Source organism: Somniosus microcephalus, chromosome 5 (assembly GCF_052327205.1).
Source record: "Somniosus microcephalus isolate GS21.2 chromosome 5, FLI_Smic_1.0, whole genome shotgun sequence".
Lineage (NCBI taxonomy): Eukaryota > Metazoa > Chordata > Chondrichthyes > Squaliformes > Somniosidae > Somniosus > Somniosus microcephalus.
The window spans coordinates 12,602,459-12,624,059 of NC_140991.1; the positions used below are offsets into that span (position 1 = coordinate 12,602,459).

A 21,601-nucleotide genomic window follows, 5' to 3' on the forward strand; every position below is an offset into this window, starting at 1 on the left:
TGCATACAGGAATGCAACACGTGTGGTTACAAACCAAACTCCCGCCATGATGTTTTTCAATAGAAGACTAAGATGCCGGCTGGATTTGATCAAGCCAAACATCAGAAGGGACGTAGAGAACCGGCAATTTCAAGGCATGAATGAAAGGCCAACTAGAACCTTCCAGATAGGTCAACAAGTTTTGGCCCGGGACTACCGTACCGAGAAATGGCAGCCTGGAACTATTTGCACACGACTAGGACCGCTGATGTATACCGTGAACATTGGAGAATACATAATAAGGCGCCATGCTGACCAGATCATAGAGTCATCCGAAAAGGGACAACCTACACCACAACTCTATACACCTAATGATGAAGCAGAGATACCCATAGTATCTACCTCCGATCCGGCGATACTGGAACCAGATGAACCCGACACTGGCATTCAAGCCGAATCGACCTTGCCAAAAGAACCTACTACACCACCGAAAACTACTACACCACCGAGGCCTTATCCGGACCGAGTCAGGAAGCCTCCAGAGAGACTAACTTATAATTGATTAACTGCAGCCAATGTGTAGATTATTGTTCTTGTAAACATGTTCATTAATGATTACTTAAAAATGTTATGTACTGGTTGTCTAGAAGGGGAGGAATTGTGGTGTATGTGCCTTTAAGAGCCCCTGTCTACTGTAATGCCGGTAGTGGCCACTCGGGCTATATAAGCCTGTATCGTGTCTTGTATCTTTTAGTTCACCTCCAGACTTTGTTCAGTAAACACCTGTTAAACCAACTCCTGCATTCCGTGTCTCCATTAACACACGGATACAACAATTCCAAACCAGAGATGGGCCTGTTAGCAGCCGTTTAAGACATTTAAAATGTAATAACTACCCCACTGTGCTCCCAGCCCGCCAAAAATAAAACAAAGACTAACCTGATTTTGGGCAGGAAGTGAAGCCTCTGGAAGAAAAGTATACCTGGAAGACTTTTTCGACAGTTGGGACACACGGGTGAAGGGTACGAACAGCAGCAAGCTCTCGGGACAATCAGACACGCCGGGTTGGAGAGCTGGAAACACGCAGCTTGAATCCGGACACCCAGAAGAAGGAGCAGTCAATCGCAGGCGTTCCGCCCCGGGGAAGCACATCGGGAGATCATCGACCATCCCCGGGCCGTTGCCGGAACGAGAGGCCATCGACCCAGCTTGGGAGAAGAGAAAAAAATAAAGGTCCCAAGCGAAGAAACCTTCCAGCCACCGCGGCTCGGGAGAAGAGAAAGGAAACTGAAGAAGCGATGGGAGCCAGCCCAAGGCTCCTCTAACCAGGGTCGAGCCGACGATCCTCAACCCCGCCGACATCCAGGCCCGCCAGTGTCCAGCCGCCCCCGACCCCCACCTCAGGAGAGAGGTGTGGCGCAGCTCGCAGGAGCTCCACGATCTACGTGGAGACAAGACGCCTGAAAGGACCAAACACAGACTCGATTTCAAAACCTTGCACTTCCTAGTGGGATTGGTGAGCATGTTTCTGGCCTTTCACAATCAGATCTAGATAGGTTTAATAAGGGGGTGGATTTAAGGGTACAATTAACATGAGTTGCCCCTCGATCCGTGTGTTTCCTTATTTCATAATGATCCTTGTAGAGTATAAGATGCCTGTATTTGCTTTAGTTAGTACTGTGTCGTTATGATTTGTTTGTGTGTTTTTCCCTCCCATGTACTCCCTTATCTGCTTGCATTTGATTTAATATTTTTCCTTATGCAATAAAATTTCATTTTGTTTCATCAAACTTGGTCTACACGAGTTTTCTCTACATTGTAGTTCCTGCGCCTAAGTCCAGAGTACAGAATCTAAGGGGCGAGTGGGTCGAACCACTCAAGGTTTACTGTGCAAGAGAGAGAGGCCTCTAGGGAGAGAAACCTCAGGGAAACCTCTCGAGGACAAAACCCCTTACACAGTGGCACAGATCTGCTGGGCCGAATGGCGTGTTTCTGTGCTGTAAATTCGATGGAATTCTGTGAAAGATTTGTCCACAGCAGTCCAATGGATTCCTTAATATGATTACATCCATAATTTTGATAGTAGTGTTTAGTTGAAGTATTAAATCTATACTGAGTGCTGCTTTTCTCTGTTCAATACCAGGCTTACCAAATCTCAATTCTACCATGATTGACAATTCGGAGGATAATAACTACTTCCAACAAGGTAACTAGGCCTTAATATTAATAGATCATCTAACTCATGGAATCACATGAAATAATAGAATAAGGAGAAACTGCTTCCACTGGCAGGTGGGCCCATAACCAGAGGACTCAGATTTAGGATAATTGGCAAAAGAACCAGAGGGGAGATGAGGAGAGATTTTTTAATACAGCGAGTTGCTGTGATCTGGAATGCACTGCCTGAAAGGGTGGTGGAAGCAGATTCAATAGTAATTTCCAAAAGGGCATTGGATATATGCTTGAAAAGGAAAAATTGCAAGGCTACGGGGATAGAGCTGGGGAGTGTGACTACAAATGATAAGTAGTAAAAGCTTGTTCCCCACTACGAGATTCATTTTTTGTTTTGGGCTTTTGATGTGAAAGGCATGTACTGAATATTTTTTATTCTCTATTTGATAGGCCTTGGAAATCTCTCCTCCATATTCAGTGCAGATTCACTAGATGACGTTGATGATCTCAGTTCAGGTAACCGGACCTTAATATTGAAAAGGTCACATAAGTTATGTTGTGATGAGAATGACAGAGTGACTAGGGATAAGAAAAGTTTTCAATTGACTATGTTCCAGAAATGTGATTTGAAGGTGACAGAGCTGCATGGCACATTAATGTTCCAAAGTGCAATGCCACAGAGCACCAGGACATTGGTTCTCCTCTATGATTCTGCACAAGGTGGGGTTGATGCCGAGACCCACAGTGCTTGAAGTACTAGAGCATTTTGGGCGCTGGAGCCCCCCCATGGTATCGGGCACAGAATTGCAATGCCTACTCCCTGCTCTTAGCGCTGGACAGTAGAGGTGAAAGGTCCCTAGGGTATTAGGAACCTGCTCATCAACAATACACAAGGTTCATCAAATGAGCGAAACAGTGCCATTAGGCACCGACATTGTTATCTTAATGGGACAAGTAGTCCCACTACCATTTGTCCTGTACAGGGATGGCTCAGTATGTTTAAATTATACAGTATCCAACTTGTATGAACTTAAAAACGCAGAAGGAAGGATATCAGATCCATGCAAGGTTTCAGCCGAGATTAACTGGAATGATATCAGGATTGACAGGCTGCAGTTACGTCAGGAATCAGGGCCTTTTCACTTGTAGAGAGAATGTGAAGGAGTGATAGAGACTTTTAAAATTATGAAGGGGCTCAAGGGTGTAAAGTGAAAGATTATTTTCATGGATTGGGGATTCAGTAATAATAATATAAAATGAAATAGTGAAAGGACTGGGTAATGGGATTAACACAGAAAACTCCAGTTGAAGTACTAGTACCAGCGCAGGAATGAGGGGCCGAAGGGCCTTCTTTACATTCTGATTGTATGAAGAAGTTAATTATTTTGTTAGATGAACACACCAACACAGTTCAATTTGTATTTCAAATTCAAATATATATACATGGGGTGAAAGTCATTACGTAACTGAGAGCGCGAACTATTATCTCAAAACCCTCTCATAAAAGAGATGTTAGGGAACATTTTCTGGTCAATGGGATTGTCCAAACAAGCCACTCCCTATAGCATAATTAATTGCCCGAACATAATGCCCATGTAGATTCCTCTCACACATTTAAAGATAAAGGTGCATGAAGGAGCTTGGGCTATTTTTTTTTTTAATATTCATTCTCGGGATGTGGGCTTTGCTGACAAGGCTGGAATTTATTGCCCTTCCCTGCGATATAACTGAGTGGTTTGCTTGGCCACTTCAGAGGGCATGTTGGTGTGGGACTGGGGTCACATATAGGACCAGACTGGGTAAGGGTAGCAGGTTTCCTTCCCTAAAGGACATTAGCGAGCCAGTTGGGGTTTAATGCCAATCCGATAGCTCCATGGTCACTTTTACAGATGCCAGCTTTTTATTCAAACTAAATTCAAATTCTGCAACTGTCATAGATGGGATTTGAACTCATATTCTCTGAATTTTTAAATCCAGTAAGACAACCACTGCACCATCGTACCCATGTATAGCAAGGCATGACAGAGTGCACCAGTGCTGGATTTCCCATACCCACCTTTATGCCGACCGACTGTATTGTATAGGTACACCTACCTGTCAATGACAACTGCATCTGTAGGTTCCAGGTCAGCATAGAGTCAGTGGCACGGCTGTGCCATCATCTGTCCCTTCCAACATTGGGGCAGTGCTGTCAGTCCCAGGCAAGGCCATCACTGCTCTCAAAAACTTCTGGCTCTGCCTGATTCCAGGCGAGAATCTGCGGTATCAGCAATGAGCTGCCTTCATGTATTTCAAACAGGAGACTATTGCATCTGTCAGTGTAACCTGCACTCGCACTTCCTTTCCCACTGAATAGCAACAGCAGCATGACGTGGCTGCCCCATTTCACGGCATTGCTGTATTTCCTAATGTGAATAAAGAAAGAAGAACTTGCACCCTTCAGGACTTCCCAAAGCGCTTTCCATCCAATGAAGTACTTTTGAAGTGTAGTCACTTTTGTAGTGTAGGGAAATGCCGCAGCCATTTTGCGCAGAGCAAGGTCCCACAAACATTAATGAGATAAATGATTAGATCATCTGTTTTTTTAGTGAGGTTGGCTGAGGGATAAATATTGGCCAAGATAACATGGCAAACTCCCCTGCTCTTCTTCATAATAGTGCCGTGGGGCACCTGAGAGGATACATGGGGTCTCGGTTTAACATCTCATCCGAAAGGTGGCACCTTCAACAGTGCAGCACTCCCTCAGTACCGCACTGGAGCGTCAACCTGGATTTTGTGCTCAAGTTTCTGGAGTGGGACTTGAACCCACAACCTTTTCACTCAGAGGTCAGAGTGTTACCGACTGAGTCACAAATTGAAGTGGGGTCATTGATGACACCAATGTGGCCATCCAGGCGGCAAAGTCCAATTCCTCCTCTACCACCATCACTTGCTACCCCCTCACCTGTTCACATTTATGCAACCTCCTGACACTTACTAACTGCATCCCCAGGTCATGTAAGAGGGACATAGGGTTTTGAGGCTCTGTCTTGTCCTTGACACTGGCATTGATGGAAGGCCTACCATGACAGAAAAAGTTTAAATGTTAGTTCCAAGGCACGATATCAAACAGAACTTGCAATGCAGCCCTGCAAGTAATATTTGTGTGCTTTTATGTATGCTGCTGTATAGGAGTGAATGAGATGGGGCATCAGATATGAGAACTCAATGGTGCTAGCCCTGAGCTTCCCCTACTCTCCCTGTGCAAGGATTTCCAGGGAGGAATCCTCCAAGAGAAATGTAAGGCTCCTAATTTGTAAGTTTCCCCTCCAGTTTGGGTGTATTCCATTCTGTTCTGTGCCATCTTGTGATGGAAGTAGTCTTGAAATGAGCTGGGCCAGTTCCTAGCTGAGGCAGAGATTGTGTCATACAAGAGGTAGGTACCAAGTAATATAAATCATGGTCAGTGGAGCATAGGAACAGGAGTAGGCCAATCATCCCCTCGGGCCTGTTCTATTAGATCATGGCTGATCTGTATCTTACTGCATCTATCCACCTTGGCTTCGTAACCCTAAATACCCTTACTGAACAAAAGTATTTTCAATTGACCCAGCCTGAACGGGAGAGAGCATTCCAGATTTCCACTGCCCTTTGTGTAGTGCTTCTGACATCAACCCTGAATGGCCTAGTTCTAATTTTAAGGTTATGTCCCCTTGTTCTGGACTCCTGGACTAGTTGTGATTGCCATCGGAGAGGAATTTTCCAATTTTTCCCCCCTTCCTAATAGAACTTGTCTGGTTTTCACATCTCCAAGGAGATTACATGGCACTTGGCGGGTAGGGTGTGTCTTGGTTGTGATGCATAAAGCATGGGACAGGAAAGCTGGTGTTTTCCTGTCTAACATTTTCATATGTTTGTATTTTGGCTGCCATTAGTTCTTTCCCTGTACAACCTTGGAGAAAGCTCAAAATATACCTTTAACTGACTGCATCCCTTCAAATTAGCTGCAGCCCTTTAAAAACTTCATCCAACACCAAAGGCAGGATTTTCATTCAGGAGTCGGGTTGGAGGCGGGACTACAACTTTCGGGGTTGTAGTCCCGCCTCCATCGAGATGCGGCCAATCCACGCGATTTTAACTTGATTAACCTTGTTGAGCCCGCCCAGCGGGCTCAGCAGGCCAATTAAGGGCCACCCGGCAACAGGTGATGTCACAGACTGAAATTTCATCTGTCAAGAGGTTTTGACAGATGAAATATCAGTGTTTGAAAGCTGTTTGAAGCTGTCAAACACTGACAGTCTTACTTCTAACCTGAGTCCTTCTCCACAGACACAGTTAGAAATCTCCCCTGCACAGAAAGCTGAAGGCTGTCACTTTTGACAGTTCGCAGCCATTCTGCTTTCTGTGCCGGTGAGATGAGGGACTCCCGAGACCTAAAGGAAGGAAGGCTGAAAAGGTAAGAAAAGGTCATTTAAACTTCTTTAATCACTTTAGACACACCAAACACACTTACCTTTGCACTCATGCACACATCACTCACCTGAACACCGACTTCTCGACCCCTCCAAGTCCTTCAACCCGACGGCCTGCCTCCTCTAACTTGGCGTTATTGCCGTCGGGAATCCCACACTTCAATCTTAAAAATAGGGATTAGGCTAAAAACTGCCTGTTAACTACCTGTTAACAGGCAGTTAATTGGCACTAATCCCTTCCCGCCTCGGGTAGGCGGGTCCCAGTGCGGGGTGGGTACCCGCCTCCTTTGAAACTGGCATGGAGGCGGATTTGGATGCGGGATGGGGTCGGGACCTCTGATTTCGGGATTTTAACCCCCCACACGCCTCCAATCCTGACTCCACGGCCCAATGAAAATCCTGCCCCAAATGTTCACACTGGGAATTCACCAAGTATTACATTTACACTTTTTACATGCATATTCAAGCCAATTTATTTTACTGAGCGATACTGCTTGCCCTCATTGAAAACCCTATGGCCTAGAAATTCGGTGGGCTGCGCCACTAGTTAGCGCCCAAAGAGGGCACTTAGTGGGTTTAGCACCACCGGCTGCGCCTCCAGCGAAATTTAGCAGGGCGCTAATGGCGGCGTTAGCCTGTAGCGCTGCGCCGCCACCGATGACGTCATCGGTGTGCGCAGCGCCCCGCTACCGCCCCGATCACGAAATTTGGTAGCGCCCCCCCGCTGTAACGCCGGTCGCAATTTGCGACCGGTTCAGGGGGGCCTACCTGTGGCAGTAGAGGCGCTAATTAAAGGAGAGGTGCGGGGCGGCCATTTTTTTTGCTGGCCGCCTGCCAGCACCTCTTCGCGCCACCGTCCCCGGCCTGCTGAGCCCCCCCACCCCGCGTTGTGCCGGCTGTGTCCCAAGAGCCCGGCACTTCTCCTCGGTGCCGGGCTCTTTTGCCGGCACTCGCGATCTCTGATCGCGCTGCAGCAGGCCCCTCCCCTTTAAGAAGGGGAGGAAGGCCTGCAGTACCGCAGCACGCCGTGCCGCAGTGTGTGGCGCTGCGGCACGTTGCGCTGTGATTTTCAGTTGCAGCGCCCCAAGAGGGATGCGGGGCGCCTCGAGCAACGCCCCGCTTCCGTTTGGGGCGCTGAAACTGAATTTCCGGCTGGCACTCGTGGCCAACGTTGTAGAATAGAGAGACAGTCACAGATATGGGCTCTGTCCACATTATGAGGCGCATTTAGTGTTAATGAGCAGCTAACCAGCACTTTAATTGATGTATAATATGAGCACTAAGACCTTCTCCTTTCTTCAGTGGCAGAAAATGTAATGAATGTAGGTGCTGTCACGATGCCACAGCCTGTATGCCGTAAGTACAATCATAGATAGTCTTAAATTGAAAGACATTTAGGTTTGTTTCAGAAAAAGCCCTTGCAAGGCATTCGAGCATTGGTGATCCAACACTCTGTGGGACTGAACAGCAAGGCACTGGTTCAGGATGTGGTGAACTTCACAGCTCTGTTAGTCCATCAGGGTCAATGAAGGCCAGGTGACCACTTGGTTAATGTTAGAGATGGAAAACCCAAAAGATCTTCAGTATACTCATCTCTAATAGGAGTAGGTAGGAATGTTGTAGAATAGAGAGCGAGTCACAGATCTGGGCTCTGTCTGTCCACATTAACATAGAAGATAGGAGCAGGAGTAGACCATTCGACCCTTCGAGCCTGCTCCGCCATTCAATGAGATCATGGCTGATCATTCAAATTCAGTACCCTGTCCCTGCCTTCTCCCCATATCCCTTGATCCCTTTAGCCTTAAGAAATATATCCAACTCTTTCTTGAATATATTTAATGAACTGGCCTCCACCGCCCTCTCTGGCAGAGAATTCCACAGGTTCACCACTCTCTGGGTGAAGAAATTCCTCCTCATTTCAGTCCTAAATGGCTTACCCCTTATCCTTAGACTATGACCCCTGGTTCTGGACTCCCCGGCCATAGGAAACATCCTTCCTGCATCTAGTCTGTCCAGGCCTGACAGAATTTTATAGGTTTCGATGAGATCCCCTCTCAATCTTCTAAACTCCAGGGAGTATAAGCCCAATCGACACAATCTCTCCTCATACGTCATTCCTGCCATCCCAGGTATCAGCCTGGTGAATCTTCACTGCACTCCTTCCATGGCAAGTACATCCTTCCTCAGATAAGGCGACCAAAACTGCACACAATACTCAAGGTGCGGTCTCACCAAGGCCCTGTACAACTGTAGCAAGACATCCTTGTTCCTTTACTCGAACCCTCTTGCTACGAAGTCCAACATACCATTTGTCTTCTTAACCGCCTGTTGCACCTGCATGCTTACCTTCAGCGACTGGTGCACAAGAACACCCAGGTCTCTTTGCACTTCCCCTTCTCCCAATCTATTGCCATTCAAATAATAATCTGCCTTCCTGTTTTTGCCACCAAAGTGGATAACCTCACATTTATCCACATTATAGTGCATTTGCCATGTTTCTGCCCAATCACCCAACCTGTCCAAATCGTACTGGAGTTTCACGACATCCTCCTCACAGCTTACCCTCCCACCAGCTTTGTGTCATCTGCAAATTTGGAGATATTACATCCAATTCCCTCGTCTAGATCATTAATATATATTGTGAACAGCTGGGGTCCTAGGACCGATCTTTGCGGTACCCCACTAGTCACTGCCTGCCACTCGGAAAACGACCCGTTTATTCCAACTCTTTGCTTTCTGTCCGCCAACCTGTTCTCTATCCAAGTCAATACCTTGACCCCAATCCCATGTGCCTTAATTTTGCACGCTAATCTCTTATGTGGGACCTTATCGAAAGCCTTCTGAAAGTCCAAATACACCACATCCACTGGTTCTCCCTTATCTATTTTACCAGTTACATCCTCAAAAATTCCAGTAGATTAGTCAAGCATGATTTACCTTTTGTAAATCCATGTTGACTTTGTCCGATCCTGTCACTGCTTTCCAAGTGCTCTGCTATTACATCTTTCATAATGGACTCTAGCATTTTCCCCACTACCGATGTCAGGCTTACCGGTCTATAATTCCCCGCTTTTTCTCTACCACCTTTTTTGAATAGTGGGGTAACATTAGCTACCCTCCAATCCATGGGTACTGTTCCAGAGTCTAACGAGTTCTGGAAGATGACCAGCAATGCATCTACTATTTCTCGGGCCACTTCCTTAAGTACCCTGGGATGTAGATTATCAGGCCCTGGGGATTTATCGGCCTTCAGTCCCATCAATTTTCCTAACACCATTTCCCTACAAATACTGATTTCTTTCAGTTCCACCCTTTCATCAGACCCTATGTTCCCCGGCATCTCTGGGAGGTTATTTGTGTCCTCCTTTGTGAAGACAGAACCAAAGTATGAATTTAGTTGGTCTGCCATTTCTTTGTTTCCCATTATAAATTCCCCTGTTTCTGACTGTAAGGGACCTACGCTTGACTTCACCAATCTTTTTCTCTTCACATATCTATAAAAGCTTTAACAGTCAGTTTTTATGTTCCCTGCTGGCTTACTCTCATATTCTATTTTCCCTTTCTTAATTAATCCCTTTGTCCTCCTTTGTTGAATCCTAAACTGCTCCCAATCCTCAGGATTATTGCTTTTTCTGGCCAATTTATATGTCCTCTCCTTGGATCTTATGCTATCCCTAATTTCCCTTGTTAGCCACGGTTGAGTCACCTTTTTTATTTTATTTTTATGCCAAACTGGGATGAACAAATTCTGTAGCTCATCCATTCGGTCTTTGAATGTTTGCCATTGCCTATCCACCGTCAACCCTTTGAGTGCCATTCCCCAATCAATCCTACCCAACGCGCGCCTCAGACCATCGTAGTTTCCTTTATTTAAATTGAGGACCCTAGTCTCTGAGTCAACTACTTCATTCTCCATCTTAATGAAGAATTCGATCATATTATGATCGCTCCGACCCAAGGGGCCTCGTCGAACAAGATTGCTAATTAATCCTTTCTCGTTACATAATACCCAGTCTAAGATGGCCTGATCTCTGGTTGGTTCCTCGACATATTGGTCCAGGAAACCATCCCGTAAACACTCCAGGAATTCCTCCTCCACAGTATTGTTACTAATTTGGTTGGCCCAATCTATATGTAGATTAAAGTCACCCATGATGACTGCTGTGCCCTTATTGCACGCTTCTTTAATTTCCCTTTTAATGCCATCCCCAACCTCTGCCTTACTGTTGGGAGGTCTATATACCACTCCCACTAATGTTTTTTTCCTCTTAGTATTTCTCAATTCTACCCACTGTTAATAAGCAGCTAAACGAATTCAGCACTTTCATTGATGTATATTGCGAGCGCTGAAAACTTCTCCTTTCTTTAATGGCAGCACGTGGAATCAGTGCAGATTCACTTGAATTGAGTGATGACTCACTAGATGAGCCACGGTATTCACGCTGTAAGTGCAAGCTTGGATAGTCTTAAATTGAAAGACATGCAGGTTTGTATTAAGATAGGAAGGAGTTCAAACATTGGTGCTCCAACACTGTGGGATTAAACAGCAAGGCACAATTCTCTGTGTGGGGGGGGGTTAGATGGGGAGAGTATCTCTGTGTGGGGGGGGTTAGATGGAGAGAGTATCTCTGTGGCGGGGGGGTTAGATGGGGAGAGTATCTCTGTGTGGGGCGTTAGATGGGGAGAGTATCTCTGTGTGGGGGGGTTAGATGGGGAGAGTATCTCTGTGTGGGGGGGTTAGATGGAGAGAGTATCTCTGTGGCGGGGGGGTTAGATGGGGAGAGTATCTCTGTGTGGGGGGTTAGATGGGGAGAGTATCTCTGTGGCGGGGGGGTTAGATGGGGAGAGTATCTCTGGGTGGGGGGGTTAGATGGGGAGAGTATCTCTGTGTGGGGGGGTTAGATGGGGAGAGTATCTCTGTGTGGGGGGGGTTAGATGGGGAGAGTATCTCTGTGGCGGGGGGGTTAGATGGGGAGAGTATCTCTGGGTGGGGGGGTTAGATGGGGAGAGTATCTCTGTGTGGGGGGGTTAGATGGGGAGAGTATCTCTGTGTGGGGGGGGTTAGATGGGGAGAGTATCTCTGTGGCGGGGGGGTTAGATGGGGAGAGTATCTCTGGGGGGGTTAGATGGGGAGAGTATCTCTGTGTGGGGGGGGTTAGATGGGGAGAGTATCTCTGTGTGGGGGGGTTAGATGGGGAGAGTATCTCTGTGTGTGGGGGTTAGATGGGGAGAGTATCTCTGTGTGGGGGGGTTAGTTGGGGAGAGTATCTCTGTGTGGGGGGTTAGATGGGGAGAGCACCTCTGTGTTGGGGGGTTAAATGGGGAGAGTATCTCTGTGGGGGGGCTAGATGGGGAGAGTATCTCTGTGTGGGGGGGTTAGATGGAGAGGGTATCTCTGTGTGGGGGAGGTTAGATGGGGAGAGTATCTCCGAGGGGGGTTAGATGGGGAGAGTATCTCTGGGGGAGGTTAGATGGGGAGAGTATCTCTGTGTGGGGCGGGTTAGATGGGGAGAGCATCTCTGTGGGGGGGTTGGATGGGGAGAGTATCTCTGTGTGGGGGGGTTAGATGGGGAGAGTATCTCTGTGTGGGGGGGGGTGGTTAGATGGGGAGAGTATCTCTGTGTGGGGGGGTTAGTTGGGGAGAGTATCTCTGTGAACATAAGAACATAAGAAATAGGAGCAGGAGTAGGCCAATCGGCCCCTCGAGCCTGCTCCGCCATTCAATAAGATCATGGTTGATCTGATCCTAACTGCCAATCCACTATCACAGAACCATCTCCTGAATCTAACAGAATTAGACACACGAAATAGGGGCAGGATCAGGCTACACGGCCCCTGGGCCCGCTCCGCTACCCACAGGGCCATGACCAATCCGAACCTAGACTCATGTCCAAATTCCTGCCCGCTCCCCGTAACCCTTAATTCCCTTTACTTCTAGGAAACTGTCTATTTCTGTTTTAAATTTATGTAATGATGTAGCTTCTACAGCTTTTTGGGGCAGCATATTCCATGGACCTACCACCCTCTGAGTGAAGTAGTTCCTCCTCATCTCAGTTTTGAAAGAGCAGCCCCTTATTCTAAGACTATGCCCCCTAGTTCTAGTTTCACCCATCATCGATAACATCTTCCCCGCATCCACCCGATCCAACCCCTTCACAATCTTATATGTTTCAATAAGATCGCCTCTCATTCTTCTGAACTCCAATGAGTAGAGTCCCAATCTACTCAACCTCTCCTCATATGTCCAGCCCCTCATCCCCAGGATTAACCGAGTGAACCTTCTTTGTACTGACTCGAGAGCAAGTATGTCCTTTCTTAAGTATGGACACCAAAACTGTACGCAGTATTCCAGGTGCGGTCTCACCAATACCTTGTACAACTGAAGCAATACCTCCCTATTTTTATATTCTATCCCCCTAGCAATGAAAGCCAACATTCCATTGGCCTTCTTAATCACTTGCTGCACCTGCATACTAACCTTTTGAGTTTTGTGCACCAGAACCCCCAGATCCCTTTGTACTTCAGTACTTTCCAGTTTCTTGCCATTAAGATAATAACTTGCTCTACGATTTTTCCTGCCAAAGTGCATAACCTCACATTTCCAGTATTGTATTCCATCTGCCAAATCTCTGCCCACTTACTTAGCCTGTCTATGTCCCCTTGCAGGTTTTTTATGTCCTCCTCACTCACTACTTTCCCTCCCATCTTAGTATCATCTGCAAACTTTGATATGTTACACTCGGTCCCCTCCTCCAAATCGTTAATATAGATTGTAAAGAGTTGGGGACCCAGCACTGACCCCTGCGGAACACCACTAGTTACTGATTGCCAGTCTGAGAACGAACCATTTATCCCAACTCTCTGCCTCCTGTTAGATAGCCAATCCTCTATCCATGCCAGAATATTACCCCCAATCCCGTGATTTTTTATCTTAAGCAATAATCTTTTGTGTGGCACCTTGTCAAATGCCTTTCGGAAGTCTAAATACACTACGTCCACTGGTTCCCCTTTATCCACCCTATATGTTACTTCCTCAAAGAACTCCAGCAAATTTGTCAAACATGACTTCCCCTTCATAAAACCTTGCTGACTTTGTCCTATTAAATGATGATTATCCAAATGTCCTGTTACTGTCTCCTTAATAATGGACTCCAACATTTTACCTACCACAGATGTTAGGCCTTCTGTCTACTGCCCTTTTTAAATAAGGGTGTTACATTAGCAGTTTTCCAGTCTGCCGGAACCTTTGCCGAGTCCAGGGAGTTTTGGAAAATTATTACCAATGCATCCACAATCCCTACTGCCACTTCCCTCAAGACCCTAGGATGTAAGCCATCAGGTCCAGGTGATTTATCCGCCTTGAGTCCCATTATTTTACCGAGTACCACTTCCTTAGTGATTTTGATCGTGTTTAGCTCCTCCCCCCCTTTAGCCCCCTGTTTGTCCAGTGTTGGGATATTCTGAGTGTCTTCTACTGTAAAGACTGATACAAAATATTCATTCAGTGTTTTTGCCATTTCCATATTTCCCACCGTTAATTTCCCGGTCTCATCTTCTAAGGGACCAACATTTACTTTAGCCACCCTTTTTCTTTTTATATAACTATAAAAACTCTTACTATCTGTTTTTATATTTTTTGCTAATTTACTTTCATAATCTATCTTCCCTTTCTTCATCAATCTTTTTGTTATTTTTTGCTGTCTTTTAAAGTTTTCCCAATCCTCTATCCTCCCACTAGATTTGGCTACCTTATATGCCCTTGTTTTTAGTCGAATACTATCCTTAATTTCTTTACTTAGCCACGGATGACTGTCTTTTCTTTTACACCCTTTTCTTCTCAGTGGAATATATATTTTTTGGAAGTTGTAAAATAACTCCTTAAATGTACACCACTGATCATGTATCGTCTTACCCTTTAATCTATTTTCCCAATCCACTCTACCCAATTCCGCTCTCATACCTTCATAGTCTCCTTTATTCAAGCTTAGCATGCTTGTTTGAGATCCAACCTTCTCACCCTCTAATTGAATATGGAATTCAACCATGTTATGGTCACTCATTCCAAGGGGATCCTTTACTAGGACATTTTTAATTAATCCCATCTCGTTACACAGGACCAGATCTAAGGTTGCTTGCCCCATGGTCGGTTCAGTTACATACTGCTCAAGAAACCCATCCCTAATACACTCAATGAACTCATCCTCAAGGCTGCCCTGCCCAATTTGATTTGTCCAATTAATATGATAGTTAAAATCCCCCATAATTATAGATATTCCCTTATTACAAGCCTCAACTATTTCCTGATTGATACTCCGTCCAACAGAGTTGCCACTGTTCGGAGGCCTATAGACTACGCCCACTAGTGTTTTTTTCCCCTTATTATTCCTTACCTCCACCCAAACTGTTTCATTATCCTGATCTTTTGACCCAATATCATTTCTCTGTATTACAGTGATTCCTTCCTTTATTAACATAGCCACCCCACCTCCCCTTCCTTCCTGCCTGTCCTTCCTGATCATTAAATAACCTGGTATGTTTAATTCCCAGGCATTGTCACCCTGTAGCCATGTTTCTGTAAAGGCCACAAGATCATATGTAGTTATTTGTGCCATTAACTCGTCTATTTTGTTACGAATGCTACGTGCATTCAGATAGAGAACTTTCAAAGATGTTTTGTTACACTTAGTTCTTGCTTTTGCCCCTTTTATTACTTTACCTTTTACTCCATACCTTCTGCCCCTTCCTGACACGCTCTGGTTTTTAATTTCCCCACTGCTACCTAAGTCTATGACCTTCTCTGTTGTCATTTTTATTATTTGCTCTCTCGGAATCTCCCCCCCACTAGTTAGTTTAAAGCCCTCTCTACAGCCCTAGTTATATGATCCGCCAGGACTCTAGTCCCAGCACTGGCCAAGTGAAGCCCGACCCAACGGAACAGCTCCCTCCTGCCCCAGTACTGGTGCCAGTGTCCCAGGAAGCAAAAGCCATTTCTCCCACACCAGTCTTTGAGCCACGCATTTAACTCTCTAATTTTATTTGTCCTAGCCAAATTCGCTCGTGGTTCAGGTAATAATCCAGCATGGGGGGGTTAGATGGGGAGAGTATCTCTGTGTGGGGGGGTTAGATGGGGAGAGTATCTCTGTGTGGGGGGGTTAGATGGGGAGAGTATCTCTGTGTGGGGGGATTAGATGGAGAGAGTATCTCTGTGTGGGGGGGTTAGATGGGGAGAGTATCTCTGTGTGGGGGGGGGGGTTAGATAGGGAGAGTATCTCTGTGTGTGGGGGGGGTTAGATGGGGAGAGTATCTCTGTGTGGGGGGGTTAGATGGAGAGAGTATCTCTGTTTGGGGGGGTGGTAGATGGAGAGAGTATCTCTGTGTGGGGGGGTTAGATGGGGAGAGTATCTCTGTGTGGGGGGGGTGGTAGATGGAGAGAGTATCTCTGTGTGGGGGGGTTAGATGGGGAGAGTATCTCTGTGTGGGGGGGGTTAGATGGGGAGAGTATCTCTGTGTGGGGGGGTTAGATGGGGAGAGTATCTCTGTGTGGGGGGTTAGATGGGGAGAGTATCTCTGTGTGGGGGGGTTAGATGGGGAGAGTATCTCTGTGTGGGGGGGGTGGTAGATGGGGAGAGTATCTCTGTGTGGGGGGGTTAGATGGAGAGAGTATCTCTGTGTGGGGGGGTTAGATGGGGAGAGTATCTCTGTGTGGGGGGGTTAGATGGGGAGAGTATCTCTATGTGGGGGGGGTTAGATGGGGAGAGTATCTCTGTGTTGGGGGGTTAGATGGGGAGAGTATCTCTGTGTGGGGGGGTTAGATGGGGAGAGTATCTCTGTGTGGGGGGGTTAGATGGGGAGAGTATCTCTGTGGGGGGGTTAGATGGGGAGAGTATCTCTGTGTGGGGGGGTTAGATGGGGAGAGTATCTCTGTGTGGGGGGGGTTAGATGGGGAGAGTATCTCTGTGTTGGGGGGTTAGATGGGGAGAGTATCTCTGTGTGGGGGGGTTAGATGGGGAGAGTATCTCTGTGTGGGGGGGGTGGTAGATGGAGAGAGTATCTCTGTGTGGGGGGGTTAGATGGAGAGAGTATTCCATCACACTCCTTACTTGTGCCTTCTGGTTGGTGGAAAGGCTTTGGGGAGTCAGGATGTAAGAGACTCGCCGCAGAATACCTAGCCTCTGACCTGCTCTTGTTGCCTCTGTACCGGCTAACGACCATAGAGAACATCTACCAGAAACGCTGTTCACGGAGGTCACTGACCATCATCAAAGACCCTACCCACCCCAGCCACAGTCTGTTCGCCCCCCTGCCATCTGGGAGACGCTACAGATGCATTTGCACCCGAACGACCAGATTTAGGAACAGCTTCTTTCCCAGGGCTGTCATCCTACTGAACTCCACAAATAAACTCTAAAGCCTGCACATCTGCCAATGCACTTTATAATGTTTATGTTAATGTATTACAAGCCAAATGAATGTTGAATGTTTAAATGTCTTAATCTAAATGTACACTCTCGGGAGCCGGAAGCCTACATTTCGTTGTACTGCACTTGTGCACTAACAATGACAATAAAGTTGATTATGATTATGTGGCTGGTCGAGATAAGTTTACTGTTAATGATCAGCTAACCGCATTCAGCACTTTCATTGATGTATAATCCGAGTGCTGAGACCTTCTCCCTTCTTTATTGGCAGCACGTGGAATAAGCGTAGATTCACTTGACTTCTCACAGTCTTTGCAGCGTAAGTACAATTATAGATAATCTTAAATTGAAAGGCATTTTAGATTTATTCAGAAAAAGCCATTAGAAGGCATTCGAGCATTGGTGATCCAACGCCTGTGGGACTGAACAGCAAGCCTGTCAAGGTAAGTGGAGACCAGGCTACTGGCTGGTTAATGTTAAATGGAAAGCAAAAGGTCCCAGGGTCGATTCTGGGTCGGCACCGAGTCAGTTGCCCTGCAAAGTGAAGGAAGTGAATTAAAGTGCCGCTGTGAATTGAGGGATTTCGAGGTGAGAGAATCTCTGTATGGAGTGTTAGAGGGTTAGAGTATCTCTATATGCATGGGGGTGGGGGGGTTAAAGGGGGAAGAATATATCTGTATGGTGGGGTTAGAGAGGGGAGAGTATCTCTGTATGGGGGGGTTAGAGGGGGAGAGTATCTCTGTGTTGGGGGGGTTAGATGGGGAGAGCATCTCTGTATGAACATATAAGAACATAAAGAAGAGCAGGAGTAGGCCATATAGCCCCTTGAGCCTGCTCCGCCATTCAATAAGATCATGGCTGATCTTCGACCTCACCTCCACTTTCCCGCCTGATCTCCATATCCCTTGATTCCCCTAGAGTCCAAAAATCTATCTATCTCCGCCTTGAATATACTCAAAGACTCAGCATTCACAGCCCTCTGGGGCAGAGAATTCCAAAGATTCACAACCCTATGAGTGAAGAAATTCCTCCTCACCTCGGTCTTAAATGGCCTAACCCTTATCCTGAGACTATGCCCCCTAGTTCTAGACTGTCTAGCCAGGAGAAACAACTCCAGGTATGGTCTCACCAAGGCCCTGTACAATTGTAGCAAAACTTTCTTACTCTTATACTCCAAACCCCTTGTAATAAAGGCCAACATACCATTTGCCTTCCTTATTGCTTGCTGTACCTGCATGCTAGCTTTCTGTGTTTATTGCACGAGGACACCCAAATCTCTCTGAACACCAACATTTGAAAGTTTCTCACCATTTAAAAAATATTCTCTTTTTCTATTCTTCCTACCAAAGTGAATAACCTCACATTTCCCCACATTACACTCCGTCTGCCACCTTACTGCCCACTCATTTAGTCAACTATATCCCTTTACAGACTCTTTGTGTTCTCCTCACAGCTTAGTGTCCCACCTAGCTTTGTATCGTCAGCAAACTTGGATACATTACACTCGGTCCCTTCATCTAGATCGTTAATATAGATTGCAAATAGCTGAGGCCCCAACACTGATCCTTGCGGCATCTCACTAGTTACAGCCTGCCAACCTGAAAAAGATCCGTTTATCCCTACTCTCTGTTCTCTGTCCGTTAACCAATCCTCTATCCATGCTACAAAATGACCCCCAACCCCATGAGCCCTAACCTTGTGTGAGAACCTTTTATGTGGCACCTTATCGAATGCCTTTTGGAAATCCAAATATACTACATCCACTGGTTTCCCTTTATCTACCCTGCTAGTTACATCCTCAAAAAACTCTAAGAAATTTGTCAAACAAGATTTCCCTTTCATAAAACCATGTTGACTCTGCCAAATCATGTTATGATTTTCTAAGTGCCCTGATACCACTTCCTTAACAATGTATTCCAGCATTTTCCCGACGCCTGATATCAGGCTAACTGGCCTGTAGTTCCCTGTTTTCTCTCTCCCTCCTTTCTTGAACTGCGGTGTTACATTTGCGACCATCCAATCGCTGGGACCGTTCTAGAATCGAGGGAATTTTGGAAGATCAAAACCAATGCATCCACTATTTCTTCAGCTACCTGTTTTTGAACCCGAGGATGTAGGCCGTCAGGTCCAGGGGATTTGTCAACTTTTAGTTCCATTAGTTTCTCTAGTACTTTTTCTCTACTTATATTAATTACGTTAAGTTCCTCACCCTCATTAGCCCCTTGGTTCCCCACCATTTTTGGTATGCTTTTTGTGTCTTCTACTGTGAAGACAGATACAAAATATTTGTTTAATGTTTCTGCCATTTCCTTATTCCCCATAATAATTTCTCCTGTCTCAGCCTCTAAGGGACGAACGTTTATTTTTGCTACTCTCTTCCTTTTTACATATTGTAGAAGCTCTTACAATCTGCTTTTATATTTCTTGCTAGTTTTCTCTCATATTCTATTTTCTCCCATTTTATCAATTTTTTGGTCATCCTTTGCTGGTTTCTGAAACTCTCCCAATCCTCAGGCTTACTAGTATTCTTTGCAACATTATAAGCTTTGTAGGGGGTGGTGTGTGTGCAGTCAGCTTGCCTCTGACTGGGTTTCTGAGCGGTTCGAATCGCTCCCACACCCCTGGGTTCTAGACACCGGACTTAGGTACAGGCGGCAATACAGAATTGGAGTAGACAACTGGTTTGGTACAAGGAAACTGTATTTTTATTAAAAAGGCACAATAATAGTTACAACACTGGAAAATTACTGGAATAGTTACAGGCTTACAAGAGTACACTTAATTAGGAATGGGGAACACACGGCACATCGAGGGAAAAATCACAGTATTAATCCCCTTACCCTTGTCCCGCCTCCAATATCTAACTAATTGTGCTGTGTGGGGCCAGGGATTATGCTCACCAATAAGGGTTTCTGGACAGGTCGAATCATGTCGATTAAGCCAGTTGCGGTTTTGGGGTTCGCTCTTGGTGTCCTTTGGGGCCTGTCATCGTCACGTGGTCCCAGGACGCGGCGGTGGAGTCGTCTGAGTAAAGTACCCTCTTTTCCTCCGTTAGAGATAGGGAGTAAAGTCTTTGTTGGGTACTTTACCTTGCTGAATGGAAACTTCGGGTTTTGTTCTTCTGGTGGTGGTCTGGTCGTCGAAGTTTTTGTTGCGGTTGGGGTTCGGTTGGCGGTCTTCGGTGTTGGCTTGGTCGCGGTGGCCTAGATCACTACCTGTGCAGTGGTAATGATCTGAAGGTATGGTTTACCCGGCCCTTTGTTACCGCGGTGCTCGTGGTCGTTTCTGCTTCGTTGAGTTTCGAGTATGCCTGGACCAGGGTGTGTGCCTGCTCGTCCCCAACGCTTCTCCATGCTGCCCTTCTCTGCCTTTCATCGGCCTGCCTTCGTCTGCTTCTTCTTCTTCTACCCCTGCTTCGTTCGTCAGCTTTGTTCGTTTTTCTTTGGTTACCGGTGGGCCTACAATTATACTACTTCGGAGGTTATCTGCACGCCAAATCAGGGTTAGTTCTTTGTCCGATTTATGGCGGGCTCGTTAAAGTGATTATAGTCGTTCACCTTAACTGCTTTTTGGGTGGTTGCCCCATTGTTAAATGCTCCTTAATGTCTCGGTGTTTGTTATTCATGATGTGAATCGGTATCTTCCTGGCTCGGCAGCCAGTTTAAACTGTAAGCGATTATTTATGCAAAGGTTTGATGGGTTCAAGATTAAGTCTTTCCTGAGTTGATTGGTTTCAAAATGAAGAATGCGTATTCTGCATTATCTATTGTCTAGCTTCAGCTCTCACAGGCCCCGGCATGTCATTTGACCTGCCGTTTTTGCAGGGCCCTGCTTTCCAATCTTTCAGGCTTCTGCCACGAGGTCCAGAAGCCATTTTGTTTAGGGTTCCCTTATAACTTCGTCCTTCAGGGTCCCTTTATTAATAACTCTGGGGAATGTGGGAATTTTGAGAACCCTACAGCTTCTTCTTTCAATCTAATGCAATTCTTAACTTCTTTAGTTAGCCACGGTTGGATCACTTTTCCCATGGAGTTTTTGTTTCTCAATGGAATGTATTTTTATTGAGGATTATGAAATATTTCTTTTAATGCCAGCCACTGCTTTTCTACCACCATACCTTTTAATCTATTTTCCCATCTTCCTTAGCCAACTCGCCCCTCATACCTATGTAATTGGCTTTATTTAGGTTTAAGACTCTAGTTTTGGACTTAGGCAAGTCACTCTCAAACTTAACGTGAAATTCTATCATATTATGATCACCCTGCCCCAGAGGATCCTTTACTACGAGTTTGCTAATTAACCCTGTCTCATTACACAATACAAGATCTAAAATAGCCTGTTCCCTGGTTGGTTCCATGACGTATTGTTCTTGGAAACTGTCCCGAATGCATTCCATGAACTCGTCCTCCAGATTACCTTTGCCAATTTGATTTGTCCAGTCTATATGAAGATTAAAGTCCCCCATGAATATTGCATTACCTTTGTTACAAGCTCCTATTTCTTGATTAATATGCTGTCCAACGGTATAGCTGCTGTTAGGGGGCCTATATACTACTCCCACCGGTGTTTTCTGCCCCTTGT

At 46.0% G+C, this 21,601-nt stretch overlaps 1 protein-coding gene across 3 annotated transcripts in view; it reads left to right on the forward strand.

Annotated features, from left to right (window-relative positions):
* The window catches only part of LOC147116894 (uncharacterized), a 272,147-nt gene that overhangs the window by 81,426 nt on the left and 169,120 nt on the right, over positions 1 to 21,601 (forward strand). For 2 of the 3 annotated variants that reach the window (XM_085987337.1, XM_085987336.1), the window contains exons 10-13: positions 2,123 to 2,185; positions 2,602 to 2,667; positions 7,905 to 7,958; positions 17,292 to 17,339. In XM_085987337.1, coding sequence (XP_085843463.1) covers positions 2,123 to 2,185; positions 2,602 to 2,667; positions 7,905 to 7,958; positions 17,292 to 17,339 — 231 coding nt within the window. The remainder of the gene's footprint in view (positions 1 to 2,122; positions 2,186 to 2,601; positions 2,668 to 7,904; positions 7,959 to 17,291; positions 17,340 to 21,601) is intronic. The other variant, XM_085987338.1, reaches the window with a different exon arrangement.